We start from the raw sequence: 25,394 nt of genomic DNA on the forward strand, positions 1-25,394 counted from the left end.
GCTGCAGACGTAAGACACCAGGCCATGGTTTGGTTCACTGCAAACATCAACAGAGCAGTTTATATCCGGAACATTTCCAAAGATGTAAGAACTGTTATGAAGCCTTGTGCCTCCCCATGGGCATGTAGGAAGGAGTCCTCAGAAACTCAGCTGAGGAGGATCACACTCTGCTTTCCTGCTTGGAGGGACTGTGTTTGAACAAAGGACTGCGGAAGGAAGACAAATTCCCAAAGCTTCAGCTTGTGCCACGCTCAGGGCGTTCACCTTTTGAAGACGTGGTTCTTCACCACAGTGCTCTCACACAAGGGGACACACACTGCAGGGCTGGCAGTGACCACGCAGAGCAGCACCCACCCACGAGAGCAGGGCTCACACACAGCTCTGCAGGTTTTAATGCGACCAAGGACAGCATTTGTTACTAATGAATTCCCTTTGGTCAGCGGGTTGGTTGCAAACAGCTGGCCCTGCCGTACTGCCCAGCATCCCATGCCAGCCCCCTGCTCCCCAGCAGAACAGAAAGGCAAGCACAGTGCCTGGCACCTCGCCCTGCCTCACTCCCCTTCTCTATTGATTTTTCTGAGTACTCTCCAGCCCCTACTCACTTAATGAATTAAGACTATTTATCCCTTCTGGAAATGGAAGTATATTTTCTGCTCAAGTCAGGATTTATTGCCATCAACTACAAATTTAACTCTGCAAGCAGCATCTGGCTTCAAAGCCAACAAAAAGCCTCAGCTATCAATACAGTCACACAGGTATTAATGAGCAAAGCTCCCCCCGGGCTGCTTCCCTGCTGACTCAGCGGAGTTGCAGTCCTTGTGCAGCACACAGCACTCAGATGCACTGCCACAGCTGGGCTCAGCAGATGGCCAGCACTGCAGCCCAACTGCTCAGGTTGCCATTGCACTTAAAACCAAGAGAGCGATGCTATAACCTCAAGCACCCACCTTGCACCAGTGCTAGCTGGGGAAAGGTTTTGGCTCATCCTGAGCCATGATGCACTCACACTGCATCAGAACCAGAATTCCACACCAGCACAGCTCTGCAGAACATAGGCCAGAAGGCACAACCCTTTAGCTCCTGCCAGAGGAGTGTTCACAGCTCTCCTCAGTGCCACAGCTCACAGCGTGTGTCCCAGTGTTACTCACAAGAGTTTTTTTAGGATGTTTTGTGCATGACAATGAATATCACCAAGAAAATGAATCACTATCAACTCAAATACAATCAAACCATAATGATAAAGACCTGGGATGCACAGCGGAGGATGGAAGCTGACCTGCTGCAGTGAGTCTGACACTGACCATTACATACATTCCTACTCTTCTCTGGCAAAGTGCACACAGTATTTTTCTGTTCATCATGGATTACTATGATTTAAAGGTGGCCCTAAAAGCATAAGTCAATATTTGCTCTCTTTCAGAAGGCATGGTCTTACTGACAGCCAACCAAACAAAAAAAATCTGCTCCCTATTTTTCCCTCTGCATCTCCTCCATCCCACAGAGGCATTACCCCACACTTGCCACAGACACAGTTCTTCCAGTCACCTCTCTCTTCCACACTACATGGAGTACTTCCAGAAGCACGGTGCTGCTCCCACCTGCTTATTTATTTTAAAGGGCAGAAGGCTCAAAACCTTCCAATTTATTTCAGCTATAATACAAAGCTGAAATAGCAACACCTGCTAATGAACATGCTTTCAAGGATGTATTCAAAACCAGCGCATTTCTGCAGTTTGAGTTTACAGTTTATTTCACTAGCAGAAAACCAAATTACACCAAATCAAACAAATCTATTGCCCTTCTAGTGTGGTGCTCAAAGGGGGGAAGGGTTTCCATGCAACCACGGCCTGCAAAGCCCACACTGCAGGCACTGCACATGTGAGCAGGGCAGGGCTGCAGTGCCACACAGAACCACTGCTTGGCTGCAGGAGGGCTCACCCAGCACCCCAGCAGCATTACAGTTATGGGGCACAGTGCTGCAAACACAAGTGCCTGTGCACTCACTTGGTTATTTTAAGGCAGCCTGATTGGCAGTTATGCAAGAATTCAACACTTTATTAAGTACCCTGATACACTGCAAGCAGGAGAAGTCTAAGAAGCACTTCTCAGCCTTAAGCCTTCTGCACTACCTAAGCCCAGTGGCCCCACAGCATCAGCTTTTCTTCCTCTTGCTCCTGGGAAGCAGTCGATCCCCTCCTGGCAGCTGGGACTGGCACGCCTTCCTCTTGCTAGTTCTCAGGTCCAGAAGACAGTTGCTGGAAAAAAAAGTGGAAAAAAGGGTTTCCAAGGTGCTCTGAACAGGCAGATGCTGAAGGCTGTACAAAGGCACAGCAGGCACTGGGTGCACAGTACCCACAGCACACAATCCCTCTGGGGCATGAACAGAAACACGCTCCATCCCCATGTCTGAGGGTAGCAGTACCCACAAACCCCATGGGCACAGACACGTCCAGCACTGCCCAGCTCTGTCCTGGAACTGGGATGAAGGAAAAACAGCCTTCCCAGTACTTCACCCACAGCTTCCAGTGCTGGCACACTCACGTGACATCAGCAAAGGTGTGCATGGAACAGTCATGCACAGCACAGCCACCAAGAGGAGGGACAGCAGCTGTGGGGTGGCTGTCCCACCAGGACAACACGTGGGGCTCCCACCTTCCAGCTGCAACCCTTCACCTGAGGCTCTTCCCATTACAGACAAGGAATGTCACTGGAAGCTCAAATAAGTGTTTTCATTTCAGTTACAGTTAATTTTAAAGGGGAAAAAAAAAAAGTTAAGCTAGCCTTATTTAAATTATACAGCTAATTTCCATCAACCTGCTTTGAGCTTGGAACACACATAGAGTCAACATGAAAGCTTAGAACACACATAGAGTCAACGTGAAAGATACTGCTCTGCCCATCAACAGCCATTACTAATTAAACATTCTTCATAAACACGTTCTTTCAAAAGCCGTTTGCTAGGATGAATCTACCCTACGGGGACTATTCACTCAGCTTAAACAGGAAATTCACAACTGGAAATAAGATGAAATCTGGATAAGAGTCTGGATGAGGTGCTATGAGATACAGCTCAGTGGGTAGTAATGGTGACAGGAGATGGTTTCAACCAGGTGCTCCTGTAGGTCCTTTCCAACCTCGTGATTCTAAGGAACTCAAACGCTGAAGTCGTTCCCCTGTTGGCAGCAGCAAGGAGCACACGCACGGATCAGGAACAACGTGCACCCCAGAGCCTCTGGCAGCTCCCCACGGTTCCTCCTGCCCAGCCGCAACGCACGCCGCACTGCAGAGCACAGCGGAGCCGATGACACGATTCCCTGCCTGCTCTGCCAGCGAGCAGCTCCGACAAGCAGCACGGCCGCACCGGCAGCCAAGCAATTTGATTTTCTACTATGATTGCTCATTTGATTTGCTACTCAATTATCCTTCGAGCCTCTTGGTATTGCTTTCCATTTTCTTCACTGACTTTGTGTGCTTCAGATTATGGGCTCCACAATGAGCCCGAGCTTCATTTACCTACTACATCTGGACAATACTATCACAAAGCATGTCCTAACATCCCCAAAGGCTATGATGAACCCTCTGCAGAACCTCCCGTGTCTTCAACACCAAACACCCAATAACAAAATAATTACCTCTAAGCCTAAAGCTCTTGAAAACAACGGGTTTTGCTTTTTACTCACATATAGTGCCTACACACGGAAGGATGTCACCACTCTCAGATAACCCAGCAGACATCACTTCTGCGTCATCCTTGTCCACATTTTGTTTTATAAGGAAGCCTCATGTTTTCTACCTTTGTTTCAGTGAACTGAAGATAGGTTACAAACACTAAAAGTTAGCATTGAATTAAGAGAGCGATAAACTATTTTCTAAGTAAATTCAAATAAAAACCCACCAAGAAAACTAAGAAAAATAACAACGGAGGTTGACAAAGTGACTTACAGTAACCTAGAGCTAGCACTACTCCAGAGATGGCATTGGTCACAGAAACCACCCCAGACCAGCTGATTGCAGCCAGCCTGCACACACAGTGCCCTCTGTCTCAGCTGGCGCTGCTCACAGGAGCCACCATTATGCAGGTTTAGAAGAACAGAATGGTGGAGCCCTGGGAACACTGAGCAACACGAAGCAGTGCCACACAACGGCTCTGCAACTTGCTGCAGTACCCAGTGCTACACTCCTACAGTCTGCCTTCCCAAACCCTGCAGAAATAAATAAGCCAAGAACTAATGCTTTCTAAGCAACAGCTTCACTTGTCAGCAGATGGGATCCAGGGTCAGCACAGGGCTGGGTGAAACCTGGGGACTCTAAAACCTGTTTCCAACTCAACTGCCAACGTACACCTTTGCATACAGAACAAGTAGCATTGCTGAGAAAGCACTGCAGTGCAATCACTGCATGGAAACAGCACTGAAACTGGAAAGAAAGACAATGTCATCCAAAGATACCCTGGTAAACAAGCAATCGTTGCTTAGAGGTTTTGTCTAATAAGGCAACTTCTGCACACAGGGTCTCTGTCAGTATGTTATTAAATGCTTCTCAAGCCACGACTCTGCAAAGCCATTGACATTTGTATAACCCTGAATGCCAGCAAAACCCTGAAGGGAACAGATGAGTTCAGATACATAACTGCATCCCACAGCAGGTCACATGCAATTCAGGTGTCCATGGCCCTGCTGCTAACACATACCTGCACGCTTCATCAGAAACTGAGTCTATATGTGAAGGACTAAAGCCTTCCACACCATTTCTGAACTAGAACTTAAGACCATTTGTCTGCCAACAGCTCTGCAAAAACATCGTGACCACCAGCACAGACCAATAAGGAGCGTGGCTGATGGGAAAAGCAGGCAAGGCTCAGGTATGTGACCCAACGTGGGGAGCAGGAGGCAGAGGGCACAACAGGGATGTGCCTGCAGAGCTCGATCTGCAGGGCCAGGCCTGGGTGAAGGAGCACAGCAGCAGACAGATCACAGGTCCTCTTAAGCTGAGCAGGCACTCGTTCCAACAGAACACCTCCACCCCCAGGCAGGGCACTGCCACTGTGCTGGGACCAGGGCTGCCAGCCGCTCCTTTGGTTTACGTTCATTCCATAGATCAGAGATTTTTGTACTCTTCAGCTTTGATCTGCTGGCCACGTGGCACAGTGCCACCAATAGTGAAAGCACAAAGCAAGCATGGCTGACCTTCCACAGCAACGTGCACATGTGGATCCTTGGGAAAGGCAGCTCCCTTCCCATACCCATTGGTTCACTTTGTAATGTGGTTGGCTTGGGCAAGGACACAGCTCCAACTTCTGGCATCCAACACCTGAGATGGAGGGAGAAGAAACAGGAAAGCCCCCATCCTTTCTTTCAGAATGAGATGAGCTTGTTTCTCAGAGCACTGAAGTATATTGTGAGGTAGGCAAGATATTTTACTGCAACTACGCACAATTAAAGATCCATCATCCTTTTATCCTTTTCTTTATTTCACATTGCACTCCTGTAGGAAATACATCCACCAGCTTACTCCCTAAAATCTCACTGCCAGCTCTCCAGAAGAACTTAGCTAAGGTGTGAATGGTGAAGTCACCACAGAAGCCTTTCATCAAGCTCACACCAATTTCTAGGCCTTCAGATGCGATGCTTCCTACAGAGCTGAGCAATCCCTGCAGCTCAGCACTCTACTTGCCACACACATCACAGAACCATAAGGCTTTCATTAAATGGTCACCAAGAGGTTACTGAGAGCCTGAAACGCTGCCTCAATTTCATCAGATAGAGTAATATGAATTTATGTAGTCCCAATAGCATTATACCACAGCAAATGGATTTGTTACTTAACAGAGTATATGAAAAGCAAGGAAAAAAATTTTGAGAGCTCAGAGAATGCTTAAATCGTGCTTAAGTTAGTTTCAGGAATGGAATGGTGTTTTGCTAAAAATATGCAGCAAATTGCCACTAAAATATCCCAAATCTGCTCCATCCGTGCACTGTCACAAATGGCAAGTATGCCATAGAAAAATACTCGGGTTTATTTTTTGAGTATTACTGTCTAATCTCTTTGTGTCAAAATAAGACAATTAGCAGAGATGAAAGATGGCTCCAGGGAATTTAAGTAATGTCTCAATTTTCATTAAGCGCTTCATAAAACAGACAATCCACTCTAAACGCAGAATATGAATATTTATTACTTCTTTATTAGATCTATCATGGAAATTAAGGCTCAGCAGATCACTATCTCCAAAAGGCACAGCATGCTGCAGTTCAACTTTTCCAACACCTTGAGATGTGCTGCAGGCAGAGCTGCTCTGCTCAACCTCAGCCTGATGCTGAGCAGTGGGAAGGCTGCTTTGGGAACTGCAGGCACAGATGCTGAGGTCCAAACACACCACATCACTGCTGCCACCTCACCTGCTTAGGGAGAACAAAGCATTCGCACAAGTTTGAAAGTTTGAAGCTTTTCTTTTTTAAATAGCATTAAATTCTCTTTTAGAGACTTGCACTGTGAAACCATAAGAAGCCTGCAGCTCACCAAAGCAGCCCGTGGTGCAGCTGGCAGCACACACAGCTGCTCCCTGCCCCACTGCACAGTGCTCTGCTTCCCTGCCCCCAGGAGCACATTCCCCAGCCACAGTCAACCAGAACCAGTGACCACTCTGACTGCTGAGCAGCCCCTGCAGACTGCTTCCCCCGGAGCTTCAACTTGAGCTTAACCCTTCCAGAGACACAAGAGACCCTAAATCTTGTGAATCCCATCTGTGAGAAACATGAAACAGACGACATAGTTTTAAAAGTACTGAAAAATCACATTTGGCAAAAGCAAGTAATGATCATGAAGAACTATTTCCTCCATTTCAGTTAGCACAGAAATCCTGCAGAAGAGCAATAATATGGACTTATATTGTTAGCGTAGACAAATGTATTCTCTCTCATCACATCCATCTCTGAACAGAGACTCTTCTGCAGTCTTGTCCTGAGAGAAGCCCACTGAATTTCATAGCTAGACCTGTCCTCAGCATAGTGCCCATCTCTAAAGTGAAATCCTCCAGGGCTGCACACAGCAATGTTTTCAGCCCTCATGCCCAAATACCAAATAATGTCACGTGGAATTACGGATATAAAAGGATGCAGAAGTCTGGACACAGCACTATTTAGAAGTGTTCCCTTCACCAAGAAATTGACATTTGAACCTAGGCCAAATACAGACCATCCTAAATTATTTCAAAGCATAATGTTAATTATCTTATGTACTGAAATATGTCAAAAGCTGAAACTTCCATATCACTTGCTTTACAAATACCCAATCATCAGCCATAACAAAAACAGAGAGATGATCAGCCCCAAAACCAAAAATCTGTGCTGGTTATGAAATGTTTTTGTGCTGGCCTGTGCCTTCACAGGTACTGAGCTTACCAAAGCAAAGCTCTCCCTTGCTGCAAAGAGCAGGACACAATTCTGCAATGAAGAGCAATATAGCTGTAATGAAATGCATAGACCTGACTTAATTAATATTCTTGTGCACTTGCCAACCTGGCCAAAACTTGGTGCCATGCAAATAAAACAACCAGAAGACTGAGATTTTCTGAGTGACGGAATCCATCAAAGTAACAAATTATTTTTGCTCTGGATATATTATAACTAACATTAACATCCAATACTGCTAAAGAGAAATGCCCCATTAGGGAATCCAGCTTCCACACTTGACATTCCTATTTCTTCTTGCACTAATGAACACAATTTGCTAATGCATGCAAGAAGTCACAGATGCAATCAGTCTTCATTCCTGTTTCTTTGTACGATGCCTACAAAGCTTTTCAGTTCATCTAACACTGCGCTGCTGTAAATCTCACTATACCTGCACACCCTCAGCATCCCCAGACAGTCCAACATTTGCTCTCCACCTTCATGCATTTCACTGCGTTTCTTCAGGAATCATTGGATGATTTTGCAGCATTTCTTTACAGAACACCTTGCACAGCCAGACACAAACTTTAAATCTTACCAATAAGAGAAGGGGATTTTTGTTCTTTGAAAAGATGACATTAGGATTCTAGAAACAAGAATGTGCTTTTCTCTCTCCTAACAGAAGTCAACCAAAGCAAATGCTGCAATTCAGGACGTTCAATTAGACACAGATACAGGTGAGGACTGGCAACGACCTCACATTAATTTTCTATTGTATTTAGTTTCTTGTTTTCCCATAAAACTCTGTGTTTGTTTTGTTGGTTTTTTGTTTAAGTATACATCCATACTCAATGTATGCTTTGGAACAATGATTTTCAGCCACTCATCTGGGGATTCTAGGAGCACCCATGCATTATTTTCCAGCAAACCAACAACACTGTAGAAGTTTTGCCCCCAATAACTGTGGAGGTTCTCACCAAACTTGATGCTTTAATGGCATTTGCCTCTCTTGCAAAAAACATGTAGGATTCAGCAAACCAGAAGAGACTTCAAATCAGCCTCAAGTACTTTTCCCCCCGTCTGTTTCTACCTACCTGTCAGAGGGCACCGAACAAATCTCAGCTTCCAGATCTCTCAAGATGTCTGAACTGGAGCTGAAGGGAAAAGCAAAACACGCGTCAGTTATTTTAACAATGCTCACGCCAAAGGTCTCTAAACAAAGTGATTAATTCTGGCAGCAGAGCTTGTAAATGAGACAGACCTTACACACAGCACCAGCAACGGGGAATCATTTCCACCAAAGCCCAGAAGGTTCCTTTTTCTGAGAAAATGAATAAATGGTGGGCAGGATTTCTTCTCCCTTTCCCAGTCAGTCTCCCCCCACCTCCCATTCCTCGTCAGGGCCAAAGGAGCAGCACAGTGACTGCAGCACCACGGATAGGAGAAAAACACCACTGGCACAGAGGAGTTCGAAAAAGGGAAAACACACACAAAGCACTGCTGCCATATGCAGAACATTATTCCGAAACAAAATGGACTTTGAAGCTGTGTGTGCAATGTTAGAAACTCATCTGTGGTTCCCCAGGAATTTTTATGAACTGCTGAATAAATTTATCTAATTACAAGCATTACTCAACAGAGCAGCTTTAATTTGGAGATAAAGGCAACTAAAATTAAAAGCAGTGACTGCATGTATAGGGAACAACGTTTCATCCCTGCACCAGTTACCAATCCCACCACACACAGCACCTGGAGGAGTGAGAGCAGCCCAAACCCCAGCACCACACGTGGGTGCTTGGAGGGAACATCAGGGAACCCCAGCATGCCCAGGCATTTCTTACTGCACTACTAAAGATGACATGAAATACTCAAAGCAAAAGCACAGGAAAGCACACTGTAAAAATGATGGTGACAGGGAAAGTTGGGAAGTCTAGCAGGTTTATTTTTTACTCCCAAAATTTGCACTCTGTCAAGAATTCATCTTCGGCACACAAGCTGGATTCCCAGGGAATGAGTTATCATACTTCTGAATCCTGCCCTGATGCTCCAGTTACATTAAAAGAAGCAGGGAGATTTTAGCGTTTGGCTCCCTAAAATAGAAAAAGAACAGGTTTGACGACTGAACACCATGTACTTTATTGCCCTGAAAAATATATTCTTATTATCATTAATCAACTGTTCGTCACAAGCAAAACAATATAAGTGAAAAGATTTGGCTAGCACTCAGCACAATAATGAAAGTTCATAATTTGCATGCATATTTCAAAGTTTATGCCTACCAAACTATTTTGAAACCAGGCACAAAATGTACTGGAGTTACTTACCACCTCAGAGCGTGCCTGTGTAGGAGAACGGGATATCAGCACAAGAGTGGACCGAGCCCCCCACGACCCAGGTCAACCCCTGCACTTCCACTGTGCTGAGTGATGAAGGACATCACACCTGAGCCCACAGACAGCCTGCAGGGCTGGGATTCCCAGCTGTGGCCAAACTGCTCTTTTCTCCAGCACTTCTTCAAACACGTCCATCATTCCAAGGCAGTTGCTCACTAAGATCGCTCCCCATGTCTAGTCTGTGCTAAACATCAGCTTCTTAAACAAAGATCAAGCCATCTCCTGACACTGAGCTGCAGCAACTCCATGCTTTGTACTATTTTCCACATGTGGGGAGGAAAAACAACTCTAAATGGATTGCAAAACAATTATCAAAAAACATTTTTCAGCTCTTTATTGAAACGCTGAATATTAAGCCAAAAGGAATGCTGACCAACTGAGTTCAAAATTTTAAATAATTTTGCTTTCCCTCACAGAAAGCTTCCAAATCTCCTTATTGTTGAACAACCTGCACTTAAACTGAAGAAAATGAGTTAAATTGAGAAGAAACAGCTACCTCATTCTGCATGCTGGTTTTACAGGTTTTAACTTACTGAGGCCAAACAGAACTCAGCATACGGTTTTGCTCATTCCTTTTGCCTTCCCAGCCGGCAGGCACACCAAGGCCAGGCAAGGCACAGCACATCTTCAGGCTTCACTTGGACTCCAAATCCAAGCAATTTCCTGCAAGAGCTCTACTGTCCTTCCCTTTCATAAAGATTATTCTTCCTATCTTGCATTGAGAATTCCAGATGAGTAAATCCACAGCAAAACCAGCAATGCCCTGAGATGTAAATGCTTGTGGTGCAGAGAGCTGAGGAGTGCAGTGAGGGCACAAAGGGTTTGGCTGCAGCACCCACTGCAGGCTGAGGGTCAGCTGCCTTGGGGCACTTTCAGGCCATAACGAGTGAACTGCTCCTTCCTTGATCATCAGCTGGATTTTACACCTGCTCTCCCTTTGTTAGTGAGGCTTTGGTTTGGTTTTGCCTTTTAAAGATAAACACATCACCTTAAAATAGAGAGAAGAAAGCCGACAAGTGCGAATAACATGTCTCATTCTAAAAATGAAAGGAGCAAACGTCTCTGTTTGCTTTATGGCAGATTAAGTTCCCTCTTGGCTGCTCAGCAAGCAGAGCCCTTTCATCAGCCTGTCCTGCCCTGCACTGCAGCACGTGCATGGAGCAGTTCTCGCTGTTGGTGCCAACTGCAGGCTCTCTCATGTCACCAGCTCTGTTTGAAGGTGAATGCCCAGCTACAAGGACCGAGGAGAAGTATTTTTCTGTACCTTCCTGCCCCGCTTCCTGCTCCCATTCCAAACTCCAGCCTGCCTGCGACGGACAGCCATAGCGTGCAGGGTGTCAAGCAGCCAAGGCAATGCAGAGTGCTGGTGCCTTCACGTCTGTTTTCAGGACTCATAGGTGCCCAATCCACAGCTGTGTCTGATGTCCTGACAGCTATCCTATGCAGGCACCATACCCTGCACAAACCAGAGGCCAGCTGCTGTCCCTTTGTCAATGGCCGCCCCAGGACTCCACCTACAGCCCTTGCAGCTCTGTGCCCATACATCACAGTTCACAATTGTTGGAACAAAGGTATGAATTAGCAGAGAAGCAGCAGCATCCTTATGCAACGGACTCACATTTGAAGCCAAAAAAATCAAAGATAGAATGCTCCCATCTAACACTTGACGTTCACCTTCTCTGGCCCACAGCAGCACAAGATTAACTCAAAACTGAACTACAGAATTGAAAAAAAGACAGCTATTCCCCCACTGAAAACAGCTCTCGCACACTGCCTCGAGCCAGAGACAGTCAGCCCCATGACCAGGACAGCACTCTGGTTATCCCAGCCTGCAGTGCCAGGAAGGCCCTCTCAGCTCTGCAGCCGCCCTGCGCTGCCAGCTCCGGCAAAGCCACGTGTGTGAGAGGTCTGCAGGGGATGCTGCTCCGGCCTGCACACAATGCCTTCTCCAGCTGATGAACCAAACCTCAACTACTGCAAAGCAGCTAAAGCCAAAGCAAGCGACTGGCTCAATGCAGACTTTCATCCTGATCAATAGCTGCCAAGCGCAGCGCCAAGGAGCCCCACTGAGTGCCATTGAGAGCCCTGACTTGGGCAAGGAGCTCAGCTGGCAGAGCTGCAGCAGCTCTGTGTATCCCAGAGGCAGAGATTTACACACGCTGCAGGTACAGCACTTTCAGTCAGTGTTTCAGAATTAAATCACCCTGTTTTGCTGTACAATATAACATCGTTAGACGAGGCCAAAGATGTATTGCCTGTGCTGAGAGTCCTCCACTCTGCTCCTAAGAACTGATGCTCTCTTCTAACAGCAGTTTTAAAGCGAAATAATTTGTTTAAATGACTGAATGTTATCTCAGTTTTATAGAGTACTTTTAATAAAATATTTCCTCTGTGTGGTTCGTTAACTGGCTTATCACTGTCCCACCTAGTTTCTTTTATAATTTTTCTATTGTTTAAACTCTTGCATAAAGCTTGGCTTCCGTCCCAGAAAGTAAAAGAACGCAGTGAGACTATTTATATAGAGAACTAAAGTTCCATGAAAGCTTTATGAATGACTTCACAGCTTTGAAAAATATCCTTTAAGAGTCAGGGCTTTGTTCTGCTGTTTATCTATTAGGAGCGTTTTGCTCCATTGGTGGGATCATCCATTTCTGAAAAGACCAAACTCGGATCGATGCTACCACCTCCATGTCTGGCTGATACCTTTCCTCCAGCAGAGTTCTCCTGTCCTCACGTAGAGCAGTGACTGCTGAATAACATCAGCACCGTCAGGATCGCTACAGACGTACAGATATGTTGTATGGTCTGACTGCTCCCTTAGTTGTACAAAGCAGAACTTTAACTACTGGTATTGGATTGAAAAGGCGTAGAAGTTCTAATGAGGAGAGGAGGTAGAAATCACCAAGTCCACTGCAGTGTCATTAATAGAGCAACGACGTCAGCTCCGTGCCTCTGTGACTGTTCAGCTGTGTTCCATACACTGCCCAAAATCCAAATTGTCTTTTAATGCATCACAGCATCAGGCCTCCATAGAAAAGTGCTCTCTCTGTGCTTAAAAGTACAGCACGATTTGGACTCCCAAATATATTTCAAGTTTTGACATTTCAATGTGAAATAAGTTCCCCCTTGTCAAAGGATATCCTCTTATTATCAGAAAGAAAATGCAAGTCTCAGAAAATCGTATCTTGATGAAAAAGCACAATGCTACAGACCACCCCCACTCTAAATCATTCTTCTTTTGTTTTCACTGCACTTCACAGAACATTAACTCCATGGCAGCCAGAGACTGACACAACACATCTTTCTTTCGTGCAGTTTATATGACTGTTTTTCCACAACCTCTGAAAATCATGACCTAATGCTACTAATTAAAATGGACCCGGATGATGTCAACAGCACAGCGTGGGTGCGAGGCACAGCCCAACACACACGGTGCAGCCAAAAGGCACACTGCTCCCAGAGCTGCTGCTCAGAGCCACAGGCAAAGCAGTGCAAGAAGGATGAGCCTGGCCCAAGGAGCACACTGCAGCCAAACAGCAGTGGCCATGCATCACACAGCATCCAGCCAGGCTTCCCTGCCTCATCGCTGCTATTCTCGTCTCTATTTCAGCCAAATATATACTAAAAAAAAAAAACAAGATGCCATGTTATAAAGGATGAGCACCTACAGTCCATGATGGTCAGGCACACCACAGAGCCCAGCAGCCGGTCAGCTGAGTTTAATGCAGAAAAGAAAGGAAAAATAAACACAACCACAGCACTACTGCAGTGAACTTCTTAACTTTTAAGGTTATGCAAACTGCACTAAACTTAAACAAATATAAACACATTGCACATACAAACCAGAGAGTATGCACAAAGTAGGAAAGCAAAGAGAAAAGTCCCAGAGAGATTCTGAAAAAGCAATTCTGTGCCATAGGAGTTGAAGCAAAGAAGTAGCCACAAAGAGCTAGTAAGTGTGTTCGTTGGCTTACGTTTGGTTTTTCAAAGAGGTCCAAATATCTGAGGCATACTGAATGGTCTTTACAGCTGTGAGATCCTGTGTTTGAGTCAAGAAATCTATGGAAATACTTCATTTGGAGAGAGCGAATACATGAAAAGAAGGAATAAACAGCTTTGTCCTCAGCCAGACATGACGCAAACAGATGTGCACTTTCCAACAAAATCTGCCAACTTGCCTTATGAGAGCACATTCAAACCATCAGCAGCAGTGGCACACTGATACCCTGCAGCCAACAGTCTCTTCAACACACTCTCACCCAGACTTGAGAATAATAAACATAAGTCTGCAGACAGAGAAAGGTAAAGAACGAAAATGTAACTGTGATGCCAAAGGCCACAGGAGGGTCACTCAGGACATCATTTATATACCAAGTTAGCAGCGGAGCAGATTTAATGACTCCTTGGATGAGCTAATAAAAGGAAAACTTTCTCACTCTGTCAAATGAAAATTCTAGATTTTCTAGGGTCCTTATTGCTAAAAGGTGAGCTTGCAGGCAAGAAGAAAGAAAAAAAAAAAAAGAGTGAAACGGGAACATCTCATTCAAATTCTGGATAGGATCAAGTGAAGGGCATTTATTTTGTGCAGCTGAAATCAGAGCCCTAGGGCAGGTGCCTTGCAGACCCAGTGGAGGAAGCAGCTCCATGTACCATTTGCACGTGTCCAACACGACACCTGGGTCTGGAGAGCTTCTGCCTGGGCTCCCATCCACTGCTGCTACACAGCCAAAGCACGGCCCAGCCACCACACAGCTCCCATCAGCAGCACAACAGCCAGTGCCACAGCTGCCAATTGCAAAGTTGAGGTTTCGGCACGTGAAACCAGCCTGTGGGACAAAGCACCACAGCCAGATCCTTCCCTCCAAGCAAGGGCCCAGAAGTTGCTCCTCCCAGCTGAGCTCCCAGCTGAGCTCCTTCAGAGCAGGTCCTGCATGGAGCAGCTCCAGGAAGCTGCTGCAGCCAAGCAGCACAGACATGGAGATGCTCTCGGGGTGCCAGTCCTGCCAGCACAGGGCTCTGCTCTCTGGTGCACCAAACAAGGTGCAGGCAGGGTTTGTACCAAAAAACAGTTATCCCATCTTTCAACTACTTTCCCTTTTCCCCTAGAAGCTGGGCCTACAGCACCCAGTACTGAAAAAGATGTTTATCTTAGCATTAGTCATCTTTATCAATCGATAGAGCAGTACCTAGCAAGTTGTGATCTGTGAAGCACGTGTTTTCAACAGACACAAACTCTATCTTTAAAAACTATGTAGTTAGGTCTTAGTAACTGCTGAGTCTTTTCAGTAACACCAGCGCTGAGGAGCCAAAAACTTAAAGCTTCACATTTATAAAACCTTCCTTGATGCTTCATTTCCTGTGACCAAATAAAGCCATTTCAGTAAGCAAAACTAAATGAATTAAGAAAGAAAAGTAAATGGATGTCAGGACTTCAAGGTTCAATGACATTCTATCCCTGCCTGCAAGTAATGGTCATTTAAATTCTATTTCTCAGAGCAATACTTGGCTCAAAGAGCCATTAAAAGATTTAGGCTATATCAGTTTTTGAACCTCTTCAAATAAATCCTCAAACGAAAGGGAAGATGATGCAGTAAGAGAGAAACATCAAACATCCTCCTGGTCCCGCAGCCATTTCATTCACTTTTCTGCACAAAAAGGAACGTTTCCACTACAGTGCCTCTATCAAGCCATTAGTAAACTATTAAGTGAATCTGAATGCATTTCAGCTGCATCCCTCGAGCAACTGCACAGCCAGAAACATGGAAGAGAAGGAATGAGTAACACGGCCGAGGATCACCTTCCATGGCTCTGGGCAGCCTGGTCTGGTGGTTGGCAACCCTGCCTGAGGCAGGAAGGTTGGAACTAGATGATCACTATGGTCCTTTTCAACACAGGCCATTCTATGATATGAAGTATAGATACAAAAGGCCCAGAACTGGTGCCAAAGTTTCTCCAGTTGCTCTAACAGAGTACAAAGCCATGAGAACAGGCTCTCCTGTGCTGACCTGCTCGATGATCCAGATGACTCTGAGAATGCAAGAGAGACCGAGCCCTGCCCTTCCTCTGGGGAACGAGGGTCACTTCTTTTGCCATCAGGAGTTCCTGCTTCGAGAACCCGGGCTTCTCCAAGGGCTGCAGCTGAGTGATGCTCTTCAGGATCTTCCCCTATCAAGAAAAACAATATTGCTTAATTTTTTGCTGCCTGAAGACAGATTTTAAGAACAACAACAGGTTTTGAGCATTTGAATACTGATGCCTCATTCCCACTCACTTCCCAAACTCTTACAATTTCAAAGGTTTAATTTTTTTTTTTTAATGTGGCAGAAAAAGAACCATCACCAACAGCAACAAGAAAACAGCGACAACAAATAGCCTCTGAGAACCAGAGCCTGAATCAGAAATATTCCCTTGTTATGAGTTTCAAATAAAAACAAGGAGAGAAATAAAGGGTAAGGTTATTTGTCACATCTCAGAAATTAGCAAACACTTAACGAGACAGCCCCGTTCTCCGTCCTTGCAACCAATTCACTCTGCTCATTGCATAAGACATCTTGATAGCTTCAGAGTTTCACAGATCAAGATAATAGGCTTGTTTTCAATAAAAGAAACATAATGATTTATTTCCTTATGCATGCAAGAAAGATGAAATGTCAGTCTAGATCATTGGTATTTCCATTTATCTTTATAGGAAAGAACATTTCTAGACAACAGAAACAAACTGTGAAGCCATTCTATTATTTTCCTATCAAATATTTTTATCTATTAGAAGATGAACAGTCCTCTCAAGACATGCCTCCTACCTCTCTACATACGTAGAGAATACGGACTAGGAAGTGGGACACAAACAGAAAACTTGCTTTTACGTTCTGCCCACAAGTCCTTTCCAAGGGATTATTTAACCAGGAAGTTGCAAGGGATGTTAAAGCCATGTTGAGACTCATCTCATTAATAATTCTCATTAAGGCAGTTCAGAGTTATTCTCTGCACCCACACCACCCAAGTTATATTTCTACTCAAACCACTTCCACTTTTGTACCTCTACAAAGTGTTCTGACAGTGTTGGCCAAACAGAACTATAGCAACAATGTGGAATAGCTACACAATCTATAAATTCAGCCAGGGTTTGCCTTTCCCCTGTGCTAAAGGGCATATTTAATTGTTAGGAGCATATTTCTGTCAGTTGAAAACAACCAGCAGATTACAGTGAGTCAGCTGTCTAACTAATGCAGCATTACTGACATCAGGAGATTAAAAATAAAGGCCCAGTACAATAATACAGCTCAAAATAGATACATCAAAGTATTTATCAATTTCTTACGGTGCTTCTGCTAGGCAGTGCAAAATCCTACATTTATCAGTTATAAAAGCAGACTGGAAAGTATTATTATTATTATTATTATTATTATTATTATTTTTAAAGTTTGAAGATGTAAAACAAGATCATGTGAATTGGAAGGGATGTTAAAGTCACTGCAACAAAGCAAGATTTTAATAGAGATATAAGCTACATCCATCAATACTACAGTTAGGGGCAATGGGAGATATTAAGGTTTTAAAAAGAATGTTTTAACTCTGCGTGGTTCCAGGATTACCATCTACCTCTTTCAGACTCCGAATCATTGGGTAAGGAATGCATACAAAGCCTTTGCTCTTCTTGGAAGTAATGTTTTCAAATGGCAAGTCATCAAACCAGTGGTGGTTTTCTTTCTTTCAGTGTTGCAATCTCCAATTTAATAAAAAGGTACGTGCTGTTAATAACAAACACGGAGGAAGAAAAGGCCTTAAGCCTTATGTTCCTTCACCCCTAAGTCTTCATGCTTTTCTTGGTGGCTTATAAGCAGCCAACTGGGTACATCTGTTCAGCACAAAAAGGGAAACTAATTTCAAGGATTGCTTGCATGCAACATTTTAAAGATTACAGAGTGCACAAGAAGAGTAACGAGTATCTTGAAGATTTGTCAGAACCAGATGAAGGGGCATCATCACCTTAAGTCAGCATGATACAGGATGATACAACTCTTGCAAGCTATTTTCTACCTGAAAATTTTTCAGGTATTTCCTCCTATTTTTTCTTTTGGAAAAGCTGCATGGCTTCACTTAGCTTCTCAAAGCCTGCAGTTCAGGGCACAATGAAAAGGTAACTCACAGGAACCAAACTCTGCACTGATCATAGCGAGAAATTAAAATTTCAGTCTGTGATCCCATTATCTAATAGCACATTGCTGCTGTCTCTGCTGTAGTTACAAGTTACACCAAATGAGGCCAACTTCATCCTTGAGATTCCTTACCTTTCACCCTTCGCAGGGAAAGGATTACACATTGCATCAAGATTTGCATGGAATGATAAGGATCGAATACACACTACTTCACTGATAGTTCCATTTCTTTTTATTCTCTGCTGGAGGTGAAGCACAGGACACAGCCTCACACCAGAGATGAACGCAGCTCAACTTGGGCAGCACAGGACGTGCGAGGGCTGCTACCAGCTGAATTTCCCCAAGGTTACAGACATCAGCACATCCAATTCTAGCCGATGGAATGCTCTCTGAAATTCAGCATCCTGAATACGCTGCAATTCCACAGATATTAGGCCAAGGCCTGCTTTTCCAAAGCACACATTCAAAGATTAACTGAACGCTGCCACAGCAAACAATACCATAAAACAAATGAGACCGAACAAAACTACAAGGAACAAGTTAAAAGCACACGGAGGTGTTTCTCTGATGCTGTGGGCAGCGAGGACAACAAACATAGGCTGGATGCTGCTCCTAACTCCAAGCATATCTGCAGAACTGAGTGACTGCAGCTGTGCATTCGCTGTGCTGAAGGATACGAATACAAAATGAAGCAACTTAAAAAGAGAGGCAATGTACTGTATAAACATTCTAGAAGAAGCTGAAGTACTTCACTCCTTCAACCTCAGGACAAGAAAAACACTTGTCCCAGTCCAAACATGCCCACAGTTCCCTGTTACTGACTCCTTATCACACTAACAGAGCAAAGCAGGTAATACCCACAAGCACCTTCATTTCCATGATGCATACCATCACATGCCCGTTACTAACTTGGTACGTGTGGCTCAGAACCTAAGGCCCCATTTACAACAGCGAGTTCAAATATGCATCTGATACAGTACACGTGTACACAGTCATTAAAATCAAACACATTGCACATTTATTACAAGTTGATTCTAGTGTGATTCTTAAGCACAATGGCAGCCCATTTCTTTAAGCTCTGCTTGATTTCTATGTTTGTTTGGGATTTGTGTTCATTTGTTTTATGGTTAAGAACTGTAGGAGGGGAGGAAAGAACATTTCTCCGGGAAATGCACTGATCAGCACGGGAGGCAGGGAGGTGGAGAGGGATTACGTTAAAAGGCATCACTAACCTGTGCCTGCTGGTAATCCTATGAAAGTGCCTTCTTTTTTCTTTTGTGTGCTTTCTGTTTTCCTCTTACCACTTTTCTCCCACCGATTTTTTACTTGATCCACTAAAAATTGAAATTCGCTTCTGTGTTTGTTTCCTGGAACATAAAAGTGCATTGCTGTACAACAAGCAGGCAGACCTGTGCCACAGAACTCCTAAGGCATACCATAAACAAGTGAAAAGAACATGAAATAAACACAAAATACTGAATCAAAAACGTTTTTGTTACAGCAAACAAAAATTAACTCCGCATTGCAGCATTCCATATTCTGTCAACAACCCAAATCCATGTTTATGCTTTCAGGGTTGCCCAGCAGCCAAGACAGTTGCATAAAAAAAACACCTTAGTTTTTGCAGAATAAAACTGTTTGTTTCCTCTTAACATCACCACGTTTCTGTTTGTTTGTTTTATTAAACCCATTACGTACTGCAATTGTCACTGTAACAGCCTGTAACACGAGAAGATTTCAAGCTCCTTCTGAATCCTGTAGCACTGCATTCATTCATAACCTCTCTCCTGAATTAGATGGAGAGGCTGCATTACTCAGTGGAAATAATTAGCCCTTCAGAGGGCATTTTTCACTTGTGTTGCTCAGAAAATCTAAATGCACAAACACCTTACAAAAACCCATCAGCTCTAAATGCTCAAAGGGCTGCACAGCATTTTGCCAAGAGAAAACAGAACCTTGGTGCCTGAACAGCTCAACAGAAAGTGCAAGTAACCAGCTGCAGAAACAGTGACATCTCTTATTCTGTGCTGATTTACCGTCCAAATGCAATTCCCAGTTCTCTGCTTTTTGAGACTGACCTTACTGACAACAAGCCCCAGGGAAGCCGTGTGTTCCCAAGGCGCACTTTCCCAAACAACCTAACAGAAGCTCATCAAGGCTATCAGCCCCATCCTGGTAGCCTGGTTGGCACGCCTCTTGTTTTATCACCTCACAGCAGAGGGCAGCATCCCAACTAGAGAGAAAGAGCATGGATTTTCCCATTTCTGCAGTAAAGTAATTCCACTGTAACAAGATGGTAAGCACAACAATGACAGCAGAGCAGCAAGTAAGGCTTTGCTCAAATGCAAAAGAAGAGGGCACAGAAATAAAACAAAGAAGTTGCTTATCTTCAGAAGGCCTCAGATACACAGGGATCTCTAGAGATGCCCTCACCTCCACTGCCAACCCTTAAAAGAGGTCTGGGAAGGGGTGGATCCTGGCTCCACTCTTCCAGTCACTTGGGTACATTGCATGCACCTGAGCTCCCCTGGGCTGGCCCTGCCTTCCACCAGGTGCTCCACCACTGCTTCTAGCTGGGACTTAGCATTGCACCTAAGGCTGTGTTTATGGACCAGGAAGAACCCCAGCATACAGAACAAGCACCAAACCAATGTGCATCCTCAGCCTGTGGCAAGCTGAGGGCTGGGGGAGCTCCCACAGCTCCCACCTCAAGCCAGGCCTGGCCTCTCCCCAACACCTCCAGTCAGGTTCTGTTCCACACAAGGAAACACATCTGAAATACTTTTCTCATGTATTGTTTAGAGCTTACTCATGCCTGGTAGAGCTGAAGACTCCACATAAGGTCAACAACTCCTTGTAGTAAAAAAAAAAAAAAGTTCCTGCCCAAGATGCTTGTATGTGAAGCATGGCATATTTATTACATAATCCCTTTGGTGCTTCAGTTTTTCCAGCGTTACTATTTTTTGTTGTTTTGTTTCATGCTGCATCTACAAATGTCTTCACATCACAATAAGTGTCCTGCCAATACAGGCCAGTGCTCAGATGCAACATAAATCATAGCTGTGCTGAAGCTACGTACCACGTACAGCTCGTAAAACCATGGGTATTTCAGTAATAAAAACAATTGCAGACATAATTACAAATATTTCAAACACCAGACAATAAATCACCGAGTGTCTGAATCCAAGTGTAAATTAAAAGACTTAGAAAGAGCAGCAGATTACATTTTTTTCCTATGCATTTTTTTTTTTCTTTTTCAAAGCTTGAAATAGAAGCCTGGCCATAAGGAAAGCAGGAGGTGACCCTGGGGATGGGAGGGAACACTGCAGTGCCATTGCTGAGCTCCCAGGGAAGAAGGCGGCTCCTGACCAGGACAACAGTGCTGGTTATATCCCACAAGGCAGCAGCGAGTGGAGCACTGACGGCAGCTGCTCCAGGGCTACCAAGCACTGTGCTTTGGGTTTGCCATTTAGAGCTGTTTAAGTTTCCTGGGGAAAGATACCCCACTGAGGGATTAGTAAGTTCATGGGGAGTTTTTTTGTTGTTTGTTCGGGAGGTTGTTTGTTTCTGTAATTGGTTAGATTGGCGTTTTTTGTTTTGCTTTGTATTATATTGCTAGAGATTTCTGCAAGGCAAGAAAGCAATTATGAACCAGTTACTTGAAATTAGAAGAGAATGATTCAAAACCACAAACAGTGCATGTACAGCTGGAAAAAAAAAATTCTCAGGAATAGAAGCAAAAAGCAAGGGGAAAAAATTACTAAAGATCTAGGCCCTTATTTAGCCTTTACAGAAACCCAACTAAAATCAACAAAGCTAAATCTAGCTGCAATATGGCATAATTTATACGCCCGAAGCAAGAGAAGAACACAAGGAAACAAGGGAAATGTGACTATATTGCAGATTTAAATACACCCCTAAGTACCACCAGAACAAGTTGTCCCTTCAGTGCTTTGCTCCTCCATGGCAAAAGCTGAGAAGCCCCATGTGCGCCGAACGCTGTTCTCCTGTCCCGTGGTAGCCACCACTTCCAGGAGTGCAGGTGAAGTCTTGCAATAGAACTCTCAGAAGAACCTTTGCTTCTAAACTGAGCCTAAAAATGACTAAGCTGCTTAGATGGCTCCGAGGGCAGACAAAGGGGTTTTGTTGGTGGTGGTTTAGTGGTTGTTTTTTTTTTTTTTTTTTTTTTTTTTTTTAAAGATAGCTCATGAGGAAAATGGAGTGAAACCTGGATTTTACTCACGATAACTGGTGTGAATCTCGTCTATTTCCTCCTCTGTCTGGTCCTTTGTAAAGGTCAGGCTCTACAGAAATCACACAAATGTTTATTTACTAAGAGAAAAAGTTGATAAAGCTGCATAGTTTACAACTAAAAACTAACTGGGGGAAGGCTCACACATTCAGTGTTCTCACACCAGCTCCTAGTGCCCCATCCACAGACGTAACACATGTTTAAAGTACACGCTGTCTTGCTTTGCTTTCACAAAGACAAAGGACTAAACCAAAATACCCTGGGTAACACCCGGCATGTGTGGGCCATGAAGTTCTCCCTAATCCTGGACAATAAACGTGCACCAAAAGTCACAAAAGTATCATATGTCATGGGAAAAGAACAGGCACTACTGCTAATAGGGAAGCAAGGAATGTGCTAGATAAATCCTAGAGAATTCTAGAAAGCCAAATATTCCCCACACTACCACGGAGGGTCAAAGTCTTCCAATACATCCAAGGGGAACATTACTTCAGAATTTTTATTGCAATCAGACAAAAAGTTCTCTTACTTAAACAGTTTGGACATAGAGATATCAGCTATACTAAGAACTGCCCATGACAAATGACTGATAAGAGAAAATCAAGCAAGTTACAAGATGGTACACGCCAAGTCCAACATGCAGCCCAGAGTTCTGGCAGTTGCCATAACAAAGTGACAGGCAGACACACTGAGTGCCCACACTGCAGTTTCTCCTGTCCCTCAATTTAGGAACAAGGACAGTCAGCTTACGTTTTCACCACTTTTATTCAGTTCAAGCTGAACCCGAATCTTCTCATTCTTTTCCAGCTCTTTAACAATCTCCGCAACTGTTTGAAAACACAAGAAACGGATCGTTAGACAGGACTTGTTAGGGATGCAGCAGCACTGAACAAAACGGCTGCTAACAAATCAGAGAGACAAAGCCAGCAGCTCCCAGCAGTGCCTGCTGCGCCTCGAGCCGCACACACGCTCGGTGCTCAGCTTCAAACAGTGCCCAGCACACATGGCAGCCAGCACTGCTCCGCCACAGCCGCAGCCCTTGTTTCATTCCCTTTGGGTTAAATTAATAGAAATAGGCAGTCTTTTTGAACCTTGTCTGAATCTTTCTCTACCACACTACGCTGTCTCCGAGACATAAAGGCATGCTGTTTATAAAGCTCTCATTCTATAGTGTATCTTTAAGTGGAAGTTGAAATAACAAAACACACTGCTTATCTTACTTTTCCCTCCTAGCAGCTCCTCTGAGGCAGTGCGGAGCTGTCTGCAGGCTTCTGTCCAAAACCCATAGTCCAGGGATGGATTACAGCCTCCAACCATTAAGTCAGACACCTCAGCAGCACACAAACAGGCACAGCACTGTCTGCAGGGTTTGTTTTGACATTTACTTTTACAGACATGTTTCTACCCTTAATCATTGTCACAGAGCTCTGAGGTAGCTATGCAGATTACTAAAACAAATACTTGCACTAAGTGAAGCAGCCTGAGAACAAGAAGCTTATTGAGCTGTGAAGGAATAAAACCTGCTCAAAACTGGTTTAGGCAAAATCCAGGAATTTGGCACCTCTGCTTCCACAGAAGCTCAACAATTTGTATTTTATAGCGACCTTTGGTTCACTGCTACCACTGAAAATGCATGCCTGTGTGAGCTGGTTTAATAGTTCACCCTTCATAAATAGTCACTGAGCCAGAACTCCATAAAAGCTTTGCATTATTTAAGTGATCCCAGTTGAAGCACCCTGCAGTGCCCTGTGGAACTCTTCATTAGCTAGCTCAGATGAACTGCATGCATAGGGGTTATGTGATGCTTCATTGCAAGCACTGAGTGAAGAACTGCTACAAGAGAGCAGCAGCCCCCAGCATGCCAACACAGCCAACAGAGGGCCCTGTGCATGGCAGAGCTCCTGCCCCAGCACCTCAGAGCGGGCACAAGGCTCCAGCCTGGCAGCGCACTGCTGCTAACCCTAGACATCCCTGCTGTGGATGAGCAGCACACAGTGAATGTGAACATTGAGGGTGCCACCCCAACCCCTACATACACCCCTTGCCCACACCAACGAGGCCAAGCCCACCCATCCCAGCTACTGGGAGCACTGAACGCACACAGACGCATCGACAGCTTCTGGAAGAAGCAGTGAACATGCATCAGGACGAAGAGAAAAGGGATCAGCTATGGGGTGAGGAACGTCATTCCCCAGCCACACACCTGGGCTGTGCTGCCAGCAGCAGGCTGAGCACTGCCAGCAATCAGCATGAGTGCTGCGGGACCCCCGCGCCTGCACTGCTCCAGAGAGCTGCATCACAGCTGGTCCTGCCAGAGACTGCTTCCACAGGGCTGCCTGCCATCAGCTTCCAGTCAGATACAGAGCAATACAGCCAGAAATCCCAAGTCTCTCACACACGTCTGTGTATTTGCGCCATTACTGCTATCACTTGCACAGCTGAGAGATGACAAACGCCATCTTTAAAGAGAAGCATATTCTCTTCTTGTATAAATGGAATATAGCAAGAGCCATTCAAGATGTAAGAAATGGCCCCACTGCATGCAAAGCCAGGCAACACAAACACATACAAAGAGCCTGCGATGATACAAACTTTCCTAGTATTTCTAACTTACCCGATTTGGGATTTAGAGAATCACACTGAGCATTATACATGTGCACAAATTCTTGGTGCCTTTTAACGAGCTGCTGACGGCTCCCACGGGAAGACAGTCCTTGCTCCTTCAGCTTCCTCTTCAAGTCACGATCAGAGAGCAAGTTGTAAACAACTTTAGGCATAGGCTTCCTTTTGTGAGCAGAACTGCAAAGGAGAAAGAAAACAACCCTTTTTTTAATTAATACTCCTACCAGGAATCCAAATGCTGACTTGTATTCTTTCAGGGCATCCCCTAGGAACACTATCTTGCATTATACTTTCCTAAATCCCAAGCAGTCTAGACAAAACAAGCAAAATTTAAAATTCTATTAGGGATGCGGGCTTGATACCAAACAGAGATCTGGCTTTTATTCTCATTCATTAGGAACAGTGGAAACAGTAAAAACATCCCAAATGAAAATTAAAATGTAACATCAGATTCCCGTATTAGTTTACCACTTATTCATCTTCAAAACTCTCTAGCTTCCGGATTGCAATCTCAGCATGACTGAGCAAATTCAGAGCTCTAACAAAGTCACTTCCTAATTTAAGGTTCATAGGACCTGAATCA

General features: G+C 44.6%; 1 protein-coding gene across 1 annotated transcript in view; it reads right to left on the reverse strand.

Moving 5' to 3' along the window:
- Nucleotides 1-2,152: 2,152 nt before the first annotated feature.
- Nucleotides 2,153-25,394, reverse strand: part of RAD18 (RAD18 E3 ubiquitin protein ligase) — a gene marked incomplete at both ends in the record, with an annotated part of 35,186 nt that continues 11,944 nt past the window's right edge. The window contains 7 exons of the mRNA XM_079540394.1: nucleotides 2,153-2,255; nucleotides 8,483-8,542; nucleotides 15,787-15,946; nucleotides 19,170-19,304; nucleotides 22,181-22,241; nucleotides 22,940-23,016; nucleotides 24,804-24,988. Of these exons, the coding sequence (XP_079396520.1) occupies nucleotides 2,153-2,255; nucleotides 8,483-8,542; nucleotides 15,787-15,946; nucleotides 19,170-19,304; nucleotides 22,181-22,241; nucleotides 22,940-23,016; nucleotides 24,804-24,988 (781 nt within the window). The remainder of the gene's footprint in view (nucleotides 2,256-8,482; nucleotides 8,543-15,786; nucleotides 15,947-19,169; nucleotides 19,305-22,180; nucleotides 22,242-22,939; nucleotides 23,017-24,803; nucleotides 24,989-25,394) is intronic.

Source organism: Tetrao urogallus (genome assembly GCF_951394365.1).
Source record: "Tetrao urogallus genome assembly, chromosome: 10".
NCBI lineage: Eukaryota > Metazoa > Chordata > Aves > Galliformes > Phasianidae > Tetrao > Tetrao urogallus.